Here is a 17,667-nt window from a genome sequence, read left to right on the forward strand (position 1 = left end):
ATAGGGCGGGCGCGAACAATCTTACGTGCATCGACGCGAATGGCTCAACTCCGGACGGCCAAGTTGGCCCTTTTGGGTGGCCTAAACTCTACCACAAGAATAAATGATCAACAGACGGACTCACCATAACGAGATCAGAAAAAGCTTGGTACTTTAGTGCAACGCGTATCCCGCAGTGGAGAATGCTGGAGTTTTTACCAAGAAGAAATTGCTCCGCAAGGATGAGAGTCCAGGCAGGCTCTTGGTTGGGGCGAACTGTGTAGGATACTGTGCAATGTCTGTATAGGGGTGGTGAAGCGTAGATCAAACAAAGAAGGGATGTCATTTGATGTACGGACAAGGAGTTAGAATGAGGGGAATGGTGATCATTGAGACAAAGGATATCTGCACTTGAACGAAATAGATCAAATTGTCATAGTTCAGAGTCTACGGCAAAACCAATGAGGCAGTGAGAGTCGTATAAAATTAGAAAAAACACCAGTGACCTAGTGGAAGCTTAGCTACGAGCCTAATCCCACCATGGTCTCGCTAATTCGGTGATGAAGACCAACAAAACCCCGTGGATATCCTTTTCCCGTCCCTTGTCATTGGACCCAGAATGTTCTTCTTTGAGTCTTTAGGGGGCTGTGTATCCTATTTTTTGTTGTCTATTAGTTTGTGTCTCTTTTTCAAGACCCATTGTTTCGTCTTTTTGTCACTCATCGTTAGTCGACAACTCCACGTCACGGACCTCCTTTTAATCAAACAACCAATTGAACATCAAGCGAGAGTCATTGTCGAGTGTCATGATCGATGGTGATTTTTGCAAGCATCAATGTCTACTCCATGTGCGAATAAACTCTCGCGACTCCAATTGGGTTTCGTCCCCCTGAAACTCGCATGCATTTCCGTCCATGGTCTACGTTGCACCATCCCATATCGATCGTGTCTCGCCATCCCTAGAACTTTCGATCGTCTGTTCGATTGCCCCGTTGCAACTTGCATCTGTCTCAGACCCAGACATGGCGCTTGGGTTCGCGGCAGCAGTTGTGTTTAGTTCATGTCATGTTTACTGACTCTGTTTCTGTCTACTCGTCACGGCGGCAAAGACAAAAAGCAACTTGCATGAAAGGGGCAAGTACGCGTTTCATGAAAAATCTAGTTGTGCGTTGTAGGCCTCGACCTGGTAGTGCTGACAGCAGACAACACAGCGCATCCATTCTGCACAGTATGAAAACTTACTGAGTTAACGCATCACTTACACTGAACATTGACCCTAGCTCTCTTGCCCAGGCGGGCCCTGCCGCTGAGACTTCCCCCCAGAACGAGGCGGCGCCGCCGGTGTGGTGCGCTGCAGCCAATGGCCACGCGAGACGGATCGGACGTTACAGGGGCTTTCCTTTGTGGGATTGGTGTGGGAGCGTTCCTGAGTGGCGGCGGCATTGAGACCACCTCCACTTAGTATTCGCTCCCTGTAAGCCTGTAAGTCGACTTGACACTGGTTGAGGGACATAATAATTCAGTCATTCTATGTGCCCTCTCCAACCCGATTCTAGACCACCTATTTCCGTATCCTCCTCAAGTAAAGCCCTTAATCTTTCTCCCCTGTAGCTTGTTTGCTCCTTGTGCCTCCTCTTTCCTTTGGTTAAAATACACCAGACCACCTCCGCCGTTTCTTACATCTTCCTTTATTTGATCCCATCTTTTTCCTACTCTCGTTTATTACTACCGTTCATCACTGCACGACCTAGTTTCCCTATCCTCTCTAGGCATCCCTCTCCCTCTAGGACCTGCTGGCAGGAAATCGCATTCCCTAAACCTGAGATATCTACACTGACATAAACCGACAACATGGGCGACAACCACTCTGCAGCCTCAGGCCATACTGCCACTACGGCTGTGAACAGGCCGACCATCGACACCACCGCCGCCACTCAGACACAGGAGAAGCTTGATCCCACGCGCCTCACAAGCATGGACAGCTCTACCGCGAAGCGTATGCACAGTCTCGAAATCCCTCTCGACAATGTTCGCTCTCCCCCTTCTCCCGCCGTTGGCGTCAACCCTGCCCTTTTCCGCAAGCAGACTTCCCTCGATCTCGACGACTACTTCACTGGTCCTCGCGATATCCAAAAGCACTCAAAATGGCCTCTGGTCATGCAAATGCACGGCTCCATCATGCCCAAGCTCATCATCCCTCTCATTGCCATCGGAGCTTGGTCTACTGCCATCACGGTCATCCACGACCACTACCCCAAGATTCAGGTCAACTCTGTTCTGCTCACCATTCTGGGTTTCGTCGTCGGTCTTAGTCTGTCTTTCCGATCCTCCACTGCTTACGAGCGTTATGCTGAAGGTCGTCGATACTGGGGAACCCTCACAATGGCTTCCCAGACATTGGGTCGTGTCATCTGGATCCATGGCAAGGACGTGCCTGATCAAGACCCCCGCGAGACAATTCTCAAGAAGATTGGTGCCATGAACCTCATTGTCGCATTCGCTGTTTCCCTCAAGCACGCATTGCGATTCGAGCCCTACAGTGCCTACCCCGATATGGAGCATCTCATCGGCCACCTCAACACCTTTGCCAAGGATGCTACTCTGGCTGATCCCGACGCCGGGTCCATGAAGAAGAAGAACATCTTCAAGTCTGTTGGAGAGTATCTGGGCGTGTCATTTGCTCAAAGCAACCCTCGAAAGGCTCTTAAGAAGACTGACAAGCCTCTGGGTAACCTGCCTCTTGAGATCCTCAGCCACCTCGCCGTCACTATCGATCGCATGGTTGCCCAAGGACAGCTCGACATCCCTATGCAACAGACTCTCGCTTACAACAACCTCGGATTGATGAATGACTGCATGACAGGATGTGACCGAGTTCTCAACACTCCCCTCCCAATTGCCTACACCATTGCCATCAGCCAAATCACCTTTATCTACATCTTTGTCCTCCCCTTCCAGCTTGTTCAGACGCTCGAGTGGATTACTATTCCCGCCTCCATCGTCGCAGCTTACATCATTTTCGGCCTTCTCTTCATCGGACAGGAGATCGAGAACCCCTTTGGCCAGGATGTCAACGATCTTCCCCTCGAGATTTACTGTGACCAGATTGCGGCTGACCTGGATGTTATTGCGTCTCATGATAAGCGCGAGCCGGATACTTTCCTGCTCAGCCACAACAGCATGCCTCTGTACCCCGTTAGCACCGCGTCTCCCAACGCTTGGATGAAGCGCAGCGACGAGAAGCTTCGCCAGGTCATCAAGGACAAGCCCAACACCATGTTTGAGTGGCGCAAGGAGATTGCGCGCAAGAAGCAGAGCGGTGCCAAGTTTGGTACCAACGACATGATGACACCTGGTGATCACAATGTCTAAGCAAAAGTTTCCTTGTTATACCCTTTCTAATGCATGTTGAGGGACTGCCCACAACTACGGCGCGTCAAAATAATCTTTTTCTGGATTCGTTAAACTGTACGGTTTATTCTGAAGAGTTACTTCATATTGGTCTGGTCTGGTCTGGTCTAGGTTGGCAACTGTTAGACAATAGCGTTTTAGTCGTGTTGAATCTTTTAATCCAAATTGATCAAATTATATCAGATATGACATTATTGCTCCGTGATCGAAGTCAAGAGTCATACATGACTCAAGTATACAATTCTTACAGTGAGTGTGACACTGGAACGCAGTCATTCTGGAGGGGTAATCGGAGCGGAATTTCAAGGCTGCCGTGCCCCGCGGTTCTTGCCCGATGCTGGAAGCTCTGTAGCGAATGACCCGCCTCTACTGCAAGAAAGAAAAGAGTCAAAAGCATTTTTGTTAACCCTTGAGCCCACTTGAGTCACACTCGGAATCGCCATTGATGCTCGCGCGGCGCTTCACTCCATCCACACTTTTTTCTTCTACCTCTTGTTCTTTATATACAGCCTCTTTGCCATTGCGACGGTCTTTGATACAACTTTCCATCTCATCGACCCACCAGTCCCTGCATCACCCCTCCTCCAGATATCGACATCGACATCTATACACAATGGCGACTGACGCAAACGCCCTCGCCGACCAGCTCCAGGAGCTCGGTATCGACAAGGTCGAATCTTACCCCAACTGTCATCCCGACACCAACCCTGTCGACATTTACCGATCTCACATCACAAGTCTCCTGGCGCCCATCACTGGCGTTGATCCCAGCATTATCTACCCCGCCATTCAGTGGACTCAGACCCTCGACAAGGGCGATGCCATCCTCGCCGTGCCTGCTCTCCGTGTAAAGGGCAAGAAGCCTGGTGAGCTTGCTGAAGAATGGGCCTCCAAGGTCAGTCGCATTTCGTTGCTGCCGTCGACCATGACTGACCAAACAATTTAGTTCCCTGAGTCTCCCCTCATTGAGAAGCCTACTGCCTCCGGTCCCTTTATTTCCTTCTTCTTCAAGGCCGACAAGCTCACCAACATGCTGCTTCCCACGATCCGAAAGCAAGCCTCCAGCTACGGCAAGAGCCCCTACAATGGTCTCCGAGACCCCAGCGACCCCAACTCTGGCAAGAAGCGAATGATTGTCGAGTTCTCTTCGCCCAACATCGCCAAGCCCTTCCATGCTGGCCATCTTCGAAGTACCATCATTGGTGGTTTCATCGCTTCTTTGCACGAGAGCGCTGGCTGGGAGGTCACCCGACTGAACTACCTCGGTGACTGGGGCAAGCAGTACGGTCTGTTGGCTCTGGCCTGGGAGAAGTGGGGTGATGAGGAAGCCCTCAAGGCCGACCCTATCAACCACCTGTTCAACCTCTACGTCCGAATCAACAGCGACATGTCTGACGAAAAGTCCAAGATCAAGGAGAAGCAGGACGCCGGCGAGGATGTCTCTGCTCTCGAGGCTGATTCTCTGGATGAGCAGGCCCGAAAGTACTTCCGACGCATGACGGATGGTGACAAGGAGGCCGTCGATCTGTGGCGACGATTCCGAGATCTGAGCATTGTTCGTTATAAGAAGACGTACGCTCGCCTCAACATTGAGTATGACGAGTACTGTGGCGAGTCCCAGGTCCCCGAGGAGGATATGAAGAAGGCTGCCGAGATCCTCGCCGAGAAGGGACTTACAGAGGATGCCAACGGAGCTACTTTGATCGATTTCTCCAAGCACGTCGCTGGAAAGCCTGGTAAGAGTCTTGAGAAGGTTATTCTCCGAAAGAAGGACGGCACTGCTCTTTACCTCACCCGAGATATCAGCGAGCTCCTCAACCGACAGGAGAAGTACAAGTTTGACAAAATGATCTATGTTATTGCTTCTCAGCAGGACCTTCACTTGAAGCAGCTCTTCAAGACTATTGAGCTTATGGGCCACGAGGACATTGTCAAGAAGTGCCAGCACATCAATTTTGGTATGGTTCTTGGTATGAGCACCCGAAAGGGTACTGTCAAGTTCCTCGACGATATCCTCCGTGATGTCGCCGAAAAGATGCACGAGGTCATGCGAAAGAACGAGACCAAGTACTCCCAGGTTGAGAACCCCGAGGCTGTTGCCGACATTCTCGGTATCAGCAGTGTTATGGTCCAGGACATGTCTGGAAAGCGGTATGTACCACGAAACTGATGGGAGACTTTTTACTGACAAGACTAGAATCAACAACTACAAGTTCGACATGGACGTCATGACCTCTTTCGAGGGTGACACTGGTCCTTACCTCCAGTACGCCCACGCTCGTCTGTGCTCTATCCGCCGAAAGGTCAACCTCAGCGACGAGCAGCTCGCCACCGCCGACTACAGCCTGCTGAAGGAGAAGCACGCCACGGACCTTGTCCGACTTCTCAGCCAGTGGCCCGACGTTGTTCAAAACACCCTCAAGACTCTGGAGCCTACTACTATCTTGACATACCTGTTCAAGATGACCCACGTCCTCAGCTCCAGCTACGATCACCTCCGAATTGTTGGCAGCGAGGATGAGCTCCAAAAGGCCCGTATGGGTCTGTACGATGCTGCCCGAATTGTGCTCTACAACGGCATGAGCCTCCTTGGTCTCTCACCTGTTGAGCGGTATGTTAGACTCTAAAGTTGTGAGGAATATTTTGCTAACTATGAATAGAATGTAAACACATAAATTGTAGAAGATAAGATGGAATAAAAGGTGGACAGGAATATTGGGATGTCGAGATTTGCCTCGGCTGGCGCAATAGATGAGAATATGAAAAGTTTAATATACCCATTCAAAGTATGGTCCCGTTTGTCTATTGTGAATGGCTGATAGGATGTGTCACGACAGGATTGGAGATGGTTCTAGTGCTAAATTATGAAGGGATTATCAATGCGGGAGTGGCTAATATAGCTCATTTTGATCATTGATTCTAGATCACTTTATTTCATTTAACTGTCGTTTCCCTCTTGTATTTTACAATAGTTATACCCTGTGCTTGTGTTGTTGGGCCGTAGTAGAAGCTGAAGTCTTGCACAATTGTAATCCTTGTTGAGCCTGACATTCTGATCTCTATCGCTTGTTCCCCTGTAGTCGTACAATCATAACGGCCTCCTCTCTAGGATATCTTTTTTTTTTCTCTCTCTCTTCAAGCCTCGCCTCAGCTTAAGCAACCTTTGTCCTGATCTGAACTCCATGCCAGCTCTTGACAAGATCGCCCAGCGCAGCATTAACCATGCGCTGCTGCTTGAGAATAGTCTGGCCCTTGAAAGCAGGCGATGTAATGTCGATGGCGTACATGCTCCCGCAACCGCCCGAGACGTCCTGGACGAGCAGTTCGGTAGGCGAAAGCTTTTCGGATAGGATTTCAGCAATGGCTGCTTCGGCGGGGCTCATGGATGGGAGGTCGGGTTCTTCTTGAGCGGCGGCGGAGAAGCGAGGGATGGAGGTTGAGAGGAGACGACGAAGTGTTGTTGGAGTTGTTGTAGGTAGACGGGTGATGGTTGTGGGAATGCGGAGGAGGGTGCGTAGAGGAGCACGGGTTGAGCGCATTGCTGCGCGGCGACATGTGTTGCAGATCATGATTGCTGCATCGATCAATTGGTGTTTGAGGAATAGACCAGTTTGAATTGAATTGAATAAAGTTGACGTTGGAGAGGGAAGATGGAAGTTGCCGATGGTCCGGTTTAGCTAAACTGTAATGGCAGAGTGGGTAGTGCTGAACCCACCCGGAGAAAAAAGCTGTGGAGGGGGGTTTGTAATCCGATGATGGCGGTTAGTTGGCGAATAATGCCTGTAATTAAAACTTGTGATGAACAGCTAATTAATGGCCTATAATGCATCATAATGAATTGCTATACTCTGTATATATACACTAATTGAGACATAAATAATGACACAAGTGCAGACAAAAGAGCTGACGAATGCCTCTCTACCCATTTCGCTCTAGATGCAAGCCTCTCTTTCCAGGGTGGGACCTAACTATTACCTATTACTCTGAGATTTGTCGCTGCAAGAATCTTTCTCACTTACCAATTCATCTGGTCCATCATCCGAGGTTGAATCTCTACTCGTCTCGATTGAAAGACAATAGCTTCATCATGCCACGCAAGGTGCGAACAAACCCATCATCAACTCACTCAAAATACTAACAACCTCAGGCGCGAACCCCAGAGTCTCTCGCCCTCAATCGTGAGAACCAACGTCGTTCTCGCGCTCGTCAACGTGAGCTGCTCGACGATCTTCAGGGTCGCGTGCGTGAGTACGAACGTCGCGATGCGCAGGCTACCCTTGAAATGCAGCGCGTGGCCAGGGTTGTGGCTGGTGAGAACGCGGCTCTGAGAGCCTTGCTTGCTGCAAAGGGTGTTGCTCCCGAAGAAGTCGAGGCTCATATTGAAGCTGTGAGGCATGACGACAAGACCGCTGTTAAAACTGGTGTGTCTTCGTTTACGCCCGTGGCGACGCCGTCTACTACGTCGCCTGTCGTCATCCCTTCGAGACCCATGCCGGTTTTTCAGTCTCAGTGTCAACCTCAAGGCTGTGGTCCTAGCAATCCTCCTATTACTTTTCAGCCCATGATGTATTCGCCGCCGACGCCTTCTACAACTGTGAATACTTGCACTGAAGAGTCAGGCTGTTGTCCTAGACCACAACCTCCGCCACAGCCAGAGATGCAACCGGAGATGCAACCGGAGATGCAGCATCCGAGATCCATTGACAAAATACACTGCATGGAGGCTGCTACTATTCTTGCGCAAATCAAAGGCCATTCGGATATTTCCAACGCGCGTGCTTTTCTTGGATGTGCTTCTAATGACAACTGCATGGTTCGAAATACAGATTTACTCACCCTCATGGACGAGATGACATGACCTATGCTATCGTATGTTTCTACAAACCCACGACAAGCCTAGATCTTCCAGTTCCATCTATCAGACACCCAACGGAGCAGATACACCAGCCCCAAAAGCACCGGAACCTCTATCAACGGCCCAACCGTCGCCGCGAGCGCCTGATCGCTGCTTGGACCAAAGGCAGTAATTGCTACTGCAATGGCGAGCTCAAAATTGTTGCTTGCAGCTGTGAAGCTCTGCGTTGTCGAAAGCTTGTATCCAAACCCAGCGCGTCGGGCAATAAGCAGTGTCGCAAAGAAAACAACCACAAAGTAAACGATCAGAGGCGCCGCTACGCGCACAACGGACACGATCTGATGAACTACCTGGTGGCCTTGCGAGGCAAAGAGGATAAGGATGGTGTACAAGAGACCGATAAGAGACCAAGGAGAAACAATGCGCAAAAAGACTCGCTCATACCACTCGGGTCCAGCTAGCTTGCGCAGAGAGAAACGAGTAATTATGGCGGCAGCAAGAGGAATTCCGAGAAACACTGCTACGCTTGTGGCAACGGTCGAGTACGACACTTCGAGGGAGCCTTCCTCTCCACTGATGATGCTGATGAAGAAAACCGACATTGGCGCGTACAGGGCCATCTGGAGGATCGAGTTGATAGCCACGAGGATAGCACAGTATTCACTATCGCCGCCGGCAAGACCGTTCCATATCAGCACCATGGCGATGCATCGTGCGAGACCAACGAGGATAAGACCGACGCGCAGTTCGGGCTTGTCTGGAAGAAAGGCCCATGCCAGGCCGAGCTGTATACGTTAGCAATGTTTCCAAACCCGGGGAATCATTACTTACCATCAAGAAAGGCGCAATGATCCAATTGATAAAGATGCTAAAGAGAATTTGCTTCCAGACGTCGCGCTGGGAAAAGATCTCGTGGAGGCTTTCGTATCGGACTTTGCAGAGGATGGGATACATCATGACGAGTAAACCAACGGCTACAGAATCATCAATATTAGTTGATTCGGAATTGATTGTATTTTTCTCACCTATAGGAACCGAAACACCGACGAATTTACCCTTTTCCAAAGCAGCTCCGGTAGAAGGGACAAAGTTACCCAGCAGGATACCAATAATCATTGCGAGAAGGATCCATACTGCTAGTAAACGGTCAAGCCATCCTAGAGCCTTGAAAGCAGATGAACCTTGTTTTTCTTCGGTTGGTTGTGTATTGTTCTCGAGGTCGTGAGACTCTTTTGTCTGGGGAGAGTCTGTGTTGGACATGTTTGCCTCGATACCTTGTGTGCAATGTTACTCTTAAATCTGTTTGTATGTATAAAAGAGAATACCACAGATGAAAGAAGGGTATTTGAGCTTATTTAATACAATTGCCGGCCGAAATCTGTCGCCAGTGCTACTGTGGTTATTGATTTTCCCAACTTTTTCCTGGGCGTTCCTTATTGTTCTGGTGCAATTAGCCAATCAGATTCGGGACATGACAGGTCCCTTTAGAGGCGGAACCGAAGGGAGGCGGACGTCTTGGCAGTGGTCTGTTAATTGGGTTCACCTGTTGCACGTCTCTTTTAATGGTAATGATATATGTAGATATACTTACTAACTTTGGGGTTATCGTTATGGTTGTTACTGTTCAAGGATTGTCAACCCACAGCCACATAAACAAAGGATCACATTTTACTACACCACAAACTACGAGCGTCATTACTTCGTCAGTGGCCGGTCTCAACAGTATCGTTTAGCTTGACATTCACATTCAAAAGACAAACAATTAAAGTTGAACTAATAAATTGGATATGAACAATCGAAACCATTCCAGTACCATACCATACGCCTCATACACAGTCTCCCGTCTATGATCCTTCATTTCTAACCGTCTTATGACATGACATGAACCATGAGTAACATAAATCGCCAATGAAAAACAAGGGAATCATCCCATTTCGTAAACCCCTCCTATGTGTTCCATCTTATTTACTGCTGGAGGTACTTGAGAATCTGCTCCCGCTCCTCAACGGGCATGACTCTCATCACCTCACGAACACCAGTCCATCCAGCCTTGGCGTGGCCTCGGACAACGCTGGCAACCTCGGCTGCCAGCACCTCAGACTTGAGGGCATCGACCTTCTCACCGATGGCCTTGCGCTCAGTCTCATACCACTCAGTGACCGCCTGGTCATCCTTCTCCCAATCAACAATGGCTGACCAGCTGCGGAGGAGGTGCAAGTACTTGTCGCGAGTCTCCTTGTCCTTGGTAGCAGTCTGGTTGTGCGAGGTGCTGATGATGGTGGATGTCATGCGGCGCAGGATGTACTCCTCGTTGAGACGGCGGCGGAGACGCCAGTAAAAGAAGCGTCGCGAGCTGGACCACTCGAGAACATCGCGGATGGCACCCTTGGCCTTCATGCGTCCAGCGCGATCGTGGAGATCAGCAAACTGGAGAGCAATCTGAGAGTAGACAGGCAACAGCTCCTTCTCGCGGGCAGCCATCTTCTTCTTAATCTCGTCGGTCTGCTCAGAAGACAGGCTAGAGTCCTCGAGCTGCTTCTTGAGTCCAGCATAAGTAGGATCCATGCGGATGATGGTCTGGATCTGCTTCTGCTTGCGGTACTTGATACCAATCATACCCTCGGGCTCAAGGACACCACCACGGGCCTCGGTGTCGGCGTACATCTCCATAGCAGTGGGGTTGATGGTAGGATCGACGACGACCCAAGATCCACCACGAAGCTCACCGAAGGGAGGGATGTAGATGAAGATGGGCTGCTCGTACTTAACGAGGGCATCGACGATAAAAGAACCGTACTTGAGAACCTCGTTGTACATGTCCCGCTGACCACCAGAGAAACCACGCCAGTTGGCAAGGATCATCAGAGGAAGCTGCTCACCGTTGTTGAAGTCGTTGATAGCCTGGGCAGTCTTGAAGGCAGAGTTGGGGTACCAGACACCACCAGCCTCATTGCTGACCTGCTCGATAGAGTCGGGGTTGGCAGGGTCGGCGGGAGTGATGTTCTCCACGGATCGGACCTCGACACCGATAACACCCATAGGGATACCACCGAGACGAGCACGACCAACAACGACAGTCTTGGCCCAACCGCCGAGAGCCTCGACGAAGGAGTCCTTGTCAAAGAGACCAGACTCAAAGCCGTTCTCGCCCTCACGACCACCGATCAACCATCGGACATCGTAGGGCTGCTTCTGGGGAGGGTAGTAGGTGACATCACGGTCCCAGCTGTCAACGCTGGGGCTGACAGGAACGGGGCTGTTGCGCTTCTCGGGCACAAAAGACATCCACTCGACAATCTTGGACACACCAGCAAAGTCATCGTTGGCGGTCATGTGAGAAACACCGTTGCGGTGCATGATCTGGGTGCCACCAAGCTGGAGGTTAGAGGTGTAAACCTCGCGACCAAGCAGGTTGTTGAGGGCAGCAGCACCAGTCAGGATAATGGGCTGGCCCTCAATCTGGACAGCACGCTGACCAAGACGGACAAGGTAAGCACCAATACCAACGGATCGGCAAGTGACCAGAGTGACGGTAAAGATGTCGTTGTAAGCACGGCTGGTGGCACCAGCGATGAGACCAGAGCCTCGCAGACACTCAACACCAAGACCCTCCTCCTTACCAACGACAGTGACGATCTTGTGTCGCTTCTCGCCATCCTCAGTAACCTCCTCAGTGATGACATCCTTCTCGAAGCGAGTCTTGGTCTCGTCGTCAAGGTAGAGGTACTTGAAGCCAGCGTCCTGCTTCTCAGGGTTGTTCCAGGCAACCTTGAAGTGACCCATGAGCTCATCGGCAAGGCCAAGACGAGCACCAGAGTTGGCAGATAGGTAGATACGAGGGATACCAAGCTTGCGAGCAAGCTCAGTACACTTGTAAAAGAAGTCGTCTTCCTTGGGTCCGAATGAACCAATCTTGTAGGTGATATCGTTGGCGATAACGATGAAGCGTCGGCCGTTGGGGTACTCGGGGGTGCGGGCCCTGAAGATCCAACCAACCATACCACAAGTGTTGGTACCAGGCTCACGGTTCACCTCGTCAAGGTTATCCTTGTCGTCTAGAACAAGCTCGGTGAAGCTGATGCAGTCACCGGTCTTGGGCTGCTGAGAAGCCAAGCTGGGCTGAGCCTTGACGGCCTTGTTCCAGGTGTTCTGGATAGCCTGGCGGAAAAGCTCGGGGAAATCGTAGACGTACTGAGTTCCCATACCGTGAGCGTCGTGACGCTTGGGCTGGAGCCAGTTCTTGATGGCGTAAGGGGTAGAGACGGGCATCAAGTGCATGGGACCCTTCTCGTGAGTGCCTCCAATGCTGTGGAAGACCCATTGACCCTTCTCCGACTTGCGCTCGGCGTACATATCGACATCGACAACGTAACCAGAGGTGTTAGTGATGACGACACGGAGAGGGTAGGGCTCGCCAGTCTGGGGGTCGGTGCAGATGATGCGGATCTCGACCTGAGCGATACGGAGTCGCCAAGCACGGATGCCGAATCGGTCGAGGAAGCCCTGGAGACTCTCTTCAACCTCCTTGGGCTGAAGCTGGAACACGGGAGAGAAGTTGATGAAGACGTGGTTCAGATCAGAGTTGTTGTTGCCGATAATCTCGAGAGCGTCAAAGATATCGTTGACAACACGGTCAGCCTCGGAAATGAGGTACTCAGCAGTAGGGATCTCATCTCGGAGACGACCAGGTCGAATGACAGCACGAGTGAAGTATCGCTTGTCAGTGTCAACACTCTTGCCAATACCCTCGTAAACGTGGATACTCTTGTTCTCAGTGAAAACAGGCTTGATGTTGAACTTGCTGAGACGAGCGAGCTCAAGCTGGAAGGCAAGGGCGGGCTCGCTGTGGCGGATACTGTCGTCCTCCTTGTACTCGGGTCCACGGAAAGTGTAGTATCCGGGGTAAGAGCCATCGCTGTGGCCGCAGATGAATGTCAGACGGCGAACACCACGGGCAAGAAGCTCGTCCTTGTACTGCTCGACAATGGGGAGGATATCCTCAAGAGCCTCTCGGTCGTCGCGGCTCTCAACGTCACGGATGGCAACGTTGATAACAGCGGAGAGCTCCTCCTCTTGCTGCTTGAGAGGAGCAGGCTTACGCTTGCCGCTGAGGTCAGGGATAAGACCAGGAGTGTTCTTCTTCTTCTGCTTCTGCTCATGAGCGAGGGCCTCGAGGGCCTTACCAATCAGATCCTCAGCCTCATCGATGTACTTGCAAGGAACAATGACACCCTTGCGAGTAGGCTCATCCTCCCACTTGCTGTTGAGGTAGGACATGTCGCTGATGGAGTGGATTCGCTTAAAGTTGAACTCGCCTCCGCTGGGTGTAGCAGGGGTAGAAGGAGCAGCAGACTGGAGAGGAAGACCAAACTCGGACTGACCAAGCTTGCGGAGCTGGAAGTCCCAAGAGACGAATTGAGGGTTGTCGTTCTCGTCCTGGTGGTACTCAATCTGCTTGAGGAGGTACGCACGGTAGGCTCGGCGGACGTAAACCTCAAGAGAGGCCAAAGACACCCAAGGATCATCGTGAGCGAAGAACATGGTCAAGACATCAAAGACAGTGTACTTGGAGTCAACGACCTCCTTAATGATGTCAAGGCTAGGCTCACGGTGGTCCCAGCCAGTTTCACCGTATCGAGACTCAACGACGGAAGAGCGAAGGATGTGCTCCATCTGAGAGGTTCGCTCCTCAAGGGAAGGAAGAGCGCACTGGATCATGATCTCACGGGCCTTCAAGGAAACCTTGGAGGTGTGTCGAGACTGGAGCTCAGTGAGCAGACGGAGGGTCTCGCGGAGGCTCTTGGCGACGTTTCCAGCCTTGGGCTTGTTGGGTCGATACTCCTCAAGAATGGCAAGGATAAGAGAGCTCTTGGAGCTGACACGGCTGTGAGACAGAACGGTGTGGACGACCTTCATGATATCATCCTTGTGCTGGTCACGCAGCTGCAAGATAACAGCATCCTCTTGGGGCTGGTTCATGAAGAGGGCCTCGACCTCGTAGTACTGCTCCAAGATGCTCTTGATGACGTTGAGCTCTCGGCTCCTCTGGCCCTCAATGTACATGTCGATGATCTCGGTCAAGGGAGCGAGGGTAGTCTTGAGAATGCCGGCATCGCCAGCATCGACGTTGTCCTCGATGAACTTGTGAAGAGCCTTGCTGAGAGCCTTGGCAGGGAAGTCGGCGTTGCGAGACTTGCTGCGCTCAATGATCTGGGTGAACTGAGCATCAAGCTTCTGGGGCATGCGAGAGTGGAGGGCAGAGAACTGGGCGTTCCACTCGCTGTAGGGAAGCTCGGTATCGCGGAGGACCTCGATAAGCTCCTTCAGGGTGTTGTCCATGATGACGGAGTTGTCGTAACCCAGAAGAATGTTGTGGAGGATGTTGTAGAGGAGAGAGAAGCGCTGAGCGGGCTTGGCACCGACAACGACAGGCTCACCGTACTCGGGAAGCTTGTCAACGAAAGCCTGAGCCTGCTTAACGCGGCTAGGGTCATCGAGAGCGAGTATACCGAGGATATCACCAGCCTCGAGAGTGGCACCGGGCTGCTTGATGAGCTGGACAACACCATCCTCCTGGGCAAGGAGAGGCATGTACATCTTCATGACCTCGACCTCGGCAAAGGCCTGGCCGGCGCGGACATGGGCACCGTTCTCGACGGAGTACTTGACAAGCTTACCAGGGCTGGGAGATCGGAGCTGGGTAGGGTCGTTCTCCTGCTCGAGCAGGCAAGTCTTGCTGTCGACGGACAAACGAGTGGCACCAACCTCTTCCTTCCAGTAGACGCTGTGACTTCGTCCGTCGAGAAGGACAAGGATACCACCATCGCTCAGAGAACGAACACCAACATGGCACTTGGAGCCGTTGATGAAAAGGTGGTAGCTGTCGACGCTGGCACGAGTGGCTGTGAACTTGTAACGGAAACCCTCGTAGATGAAGTCGATGGTAAAGACCGTCTTGAGCACGTCCTTGGAGGGCACCTGACCCTTCTCAAGGCCGGCTCGGTACTCGGTCATGCAAGCCTCGCTGGCAATGTGAGCCTTGGTAACGGCACCACAGGTGACAGCAAGCATGGTCTCGGGTCGCTCAGCGGTAAGGCGCTTGGAGATGAGCTCGTCCAGCCAACCAGTAGAGATGGTGTTGTCCTCGAAAGCCTCTGTCTCAAGAAGCTTGATGAGGTACTCAATGGTGGTTCGGAAATCACCACGAATGCTGAGCTCCTTCAGGGCCATAACCATGTGCTTCCTTGAAGCAGAACGGTTCTCACCATAGGCGAAAATGTGACCGAACTGACTGTCAGAGAAACTGTGGATACCACCCTGAGAACTGACGGAGAAGTAACCCCAAACGTTGGAGCTACTCCTGAAGTTGAGCTCGTGCATGACACCGTTGGAAGGCTTGAAGCCCTCACCGGGATCCTCGGAAGTGATTCGGCAAGCAGTGGTGTGGCCCTTGGGCTGAGGTCGTCGCTGGCTGGAGGAAGTGTCCTCGCTCTTGAACTCAAAGTCAATGTCGCTTGAGGTCTTGGGGTCGACACCGTACAGGAGTCGAATGTCACGGATTCTGTGGAGAGGGATACCCATGGCAATCTGAAGCTGGGCAGCGGGCAGGTTGACACCACTGACCATCTCAGTAGTGGGATGCTCGACCTGAAGACGGGGGTTGAGTTCCAGGAAGTAGAACTTGTCGTCGGAGTGGGAGTAGAGGTACTCGACGGTACCGGCAGAGACGTAACCGACGAGCTTACCGAGACGGACAGCGGCATCCTCCATGGCCTTGAATGTGTCGGGCTTGGCAATGGTGACGGGAGCCTCTTCGATAATCTTCTGGTGACGTCGCTGAACGGAACAATCACGACCGAACAGGGAGATGTTGTTTCCGTACTGATCAGCAAGAAGCTGGACCTCGAGATGGCGGGCGTTGCCGGCAAGCTTCATGATGAAGATGGGAGAGCCAGGAATCTCACTGGCAGCAGCCTTGTAGAGAGCCTCGAAGCCCTCCTCCTCGGTAGCCTTTCGGATACCCTTGCCACCACCACCCTCGGAAGCCTTGATCATGACGGGGAAGCCAATCTCCTTGGCCTTCTCGAGACCCTCCTCCCATGATGTGACGCATCCCTGGGCGTAGATATCATCGGCAACAGTAACAATACCCTTGTCGTCAACGGCGACCTGATCGACGCCTGTTCCTGACCAAGGAATACAGGGCACGGCGGCGTGCTGTGCAACAATTGTGGAGGAAATCTTGTCACCCAATGATCGCATGGCAGATCCAGGGGGTCCGATAAAGACAATCTTGTTGGGGGAAGCGGCCAGCGACTCTGGCAGCTTGGGGTTTTCTGAGGCGTGGCCCCATCCAGCCCAGACGGCGTGAACGTTCATACGCTCAGCAATATCGACAATCAGCTCGACATTGGCATAGTTGTGGTTGTTGGTGCCGCCGGGAACCTCGACGTAGTGGTCAGCCATTCGAATGTATTCTGCGTTGGCCTGCAGATCTTCGGGGGTGGCCATCACAGTGAAGTGAATGGCTCGCTCATCGCGAAACGTCTCGTAAGCCCATTTTCGGACCGATCGAATCTCCTTGACAGCAGCGATACCGTTGTTGGCAATGAGAACCTGCAGAAGACGGTGTTAGTTGATCCGTCAAGAGAATTGGCGGGGTTGACAGAAATCTGCCAAATCTTGTGTCAAAGCGAATTGCTTACGTTTGTGATGACAGTGTGACCATCATTTTGGGCAACAAAGTCCTTGACCTTGCCCGAGGGAGCATTCGCCAATCGGTTGCCGCCGATGAAGTGGTCTGCGATGTTGAACTTCTCTGCATACGACTGCTTGCCATTGACATAGGGCACCGACCGCCCATTGGCACCCTCCTGGGCACCAGCTGAGATCTCAGTCATGGCTGCTGCGTTATGTGTAAAGAGAAAAGAGAGAGGAGATTATGGAGGAGATTCGTGAGGGGAGGAAAAAAGTCGAAAGATGGAGGAGATTGATCAAGTTTGAATCGTCTCTCCCAAGTTCGTCATAAGCCGGTCAAAGTAAAGTGGCGGGCAGGCGCGCAAGGGCAATCACGGGCAGGGGTAGCTCCGACCGAAGAAAAAACCCAATGGACCCGACTGGCGACAATTTGCTGTTGGGGAGGGAGAAAACAGGTGTCCCTGTGGTATAGGCGCTAAAAATACAGAAGGGTTGAAGTGTAAAATTAAGATACGTGGAGGAGAGGAAGACACGTTCTGGCTGAGGAGGACCAAGAACTTGATTATGTAGGTGGAACAAGAGTGTTGACTTGTTCGTCTTCCTGTTGGATTGCCCGACTGTAGGTGAGGAGAGGTAGAGAGAAAAAGAACTCTTGAAGAAGAGAGGCAAAGTAGGTGGGAGACGTTGAACACAAGTACAAATTGGAAGCTATACCTCCGTAAGTA

General features: G+C 51.8%; 6 protein-coding genes across 6 annotated transcripts; 3 read left to right on the forward strand and 3 right to left on the reverse strand.

Annotated features, from left to right (window-relative positions):
- The first annotated feature begins 1,629 nt into the window (after positions 1–1,629).
- Positions 1,630–3,561, forward strand: FGSG_06575 (uncharacterized protein). The gene has a single exon (XM_011327889.1). The coding sequence runs from the start codon at positions 1,831–1,833 to the stop codon at positions 3,349–3,351; it is 1,521 nt and encodes a 506-aa protein (XP_011326191.1). The 5' UTR covers positions 1,630–1,830; the 3' UTR covers positions 3,352–3,561.
- Positions 3,562–4,003: 442 nt separating this feature from the next.
- On the forward strand, positions 4,004–6,057 carry FGSG_06576 (arginyl-tRNA synthetase; the record flags this gene model as incomplete). Its single annotated transcript, XM_011327890.1, has 4 exons — positions 4,004–4,285; positions 4,337–5,541; positions 5,588–6,001; positions 6,051–6,057. The coding sequence occupies 4 exons, from the start codon at positions 4,004–4,006 to the stop codon at positions 6,055–6,057; spliced, it is 1,908 nt and encodes a 635-aa protein (XP_011326192.1).
- A 246-nt stretch (positions 6,058–6,303) lies between these two features.
- Positions 6,304–6,959, reverse strand: FGSG_06577 (uncharacterized protein; the record flags this gene model as incomplete). The annotated part of the gene is made up of 1 exon (XM_011327891.1): positions 6,304–6,959. The coding sequence occupies one exon, from the start codon at positions 6,957–6,959 to the stop codon at positions 6,543–6,545; it is 417 nt and encodes a 138-aa protein (XP_011326193.1). The 3' UTR covers positions 6,304–6,542.
- Positions 6,960–7,477: 518 nt separating this feature from the next.
- Positions 7,478–8,248, forward strand: FGSG_06578 (uncharacterized protein; the record flags this gene model as incomplete). Its single annotated transcript, XM_011327892.1, has 2 exons — positions 7,478–7,489; positions 7,538–8,248. The coding sequence occupies 2 exons, from the start codon at positions 7,478–7,480 to the stop codon at positions 8,246–8,248; spliced, it is 723 nt and encodes a 240-aa protein (XP_011326194.1).
- Positions 8,249–8,286: 38 nt separating this feature from the next.
- Positions 8,287–9,505, reverse strand: FGSG_06579 (uncharacterized protein; the record flags this gene model as incomplete). Its single annotated transcript, XM_011327893.1, has 3 exons — positions 8,287–9,030; positions 9,077–9,219; positions 9,271–9,505. 3 exons carry the CDS (start codon positions 9,503–9,505, stop codon positions 8,287–8,289), a joined length of 1,122 nt encoding a protein of 373 aa, XP_011326195.1.
- A 705-nt stretch (positions 9,506–10,210) lies between these two features.
- FGSG_06580 (acetyl-CoA carboxylase) lies at positions 10,211–17,145 on the reverse strand (the record flags this gene model as incomplete). The annotated part of the gene is made up of 2 exons (XM_011327894.1): positions 10,211–16,861; positions 16,951–17,145. The coding sequence occupies 2 exons, from the start codon at positions 17,143–17,145 to the stop codon at positions 10,211–10,213; spliced, it is 6,846 nt and encodes a 2,281-aa protein (XP_011326196.1).
- Positions 17,146–17,667: the final 522 nt, after the last annotated feature.

Source organism: Fusarium graminearum, chromosome 4 (assembly GCF_000240135.3).
Source record: "Fusarium graminearum PH-1 chromosome 4, whole genome shotgun sequence".
Classification (NCBI taxonomy): Eukaryota; Fungi; Ascomycota; class Sordariomycetes; order Hypocreales; family Nectriaceae; genus Fusarium; species Fusarium graminearum.

Bases quoted from the DNA above. Each gene is read 5' to 3' on its own strand.
- FGSG_06575 (XM_011327889.1), top strand. From the start codon at position 1,831: ATGGGCGACAACCACTCTGCAGCCTCAGGCCATACTGCCACTACGGCT.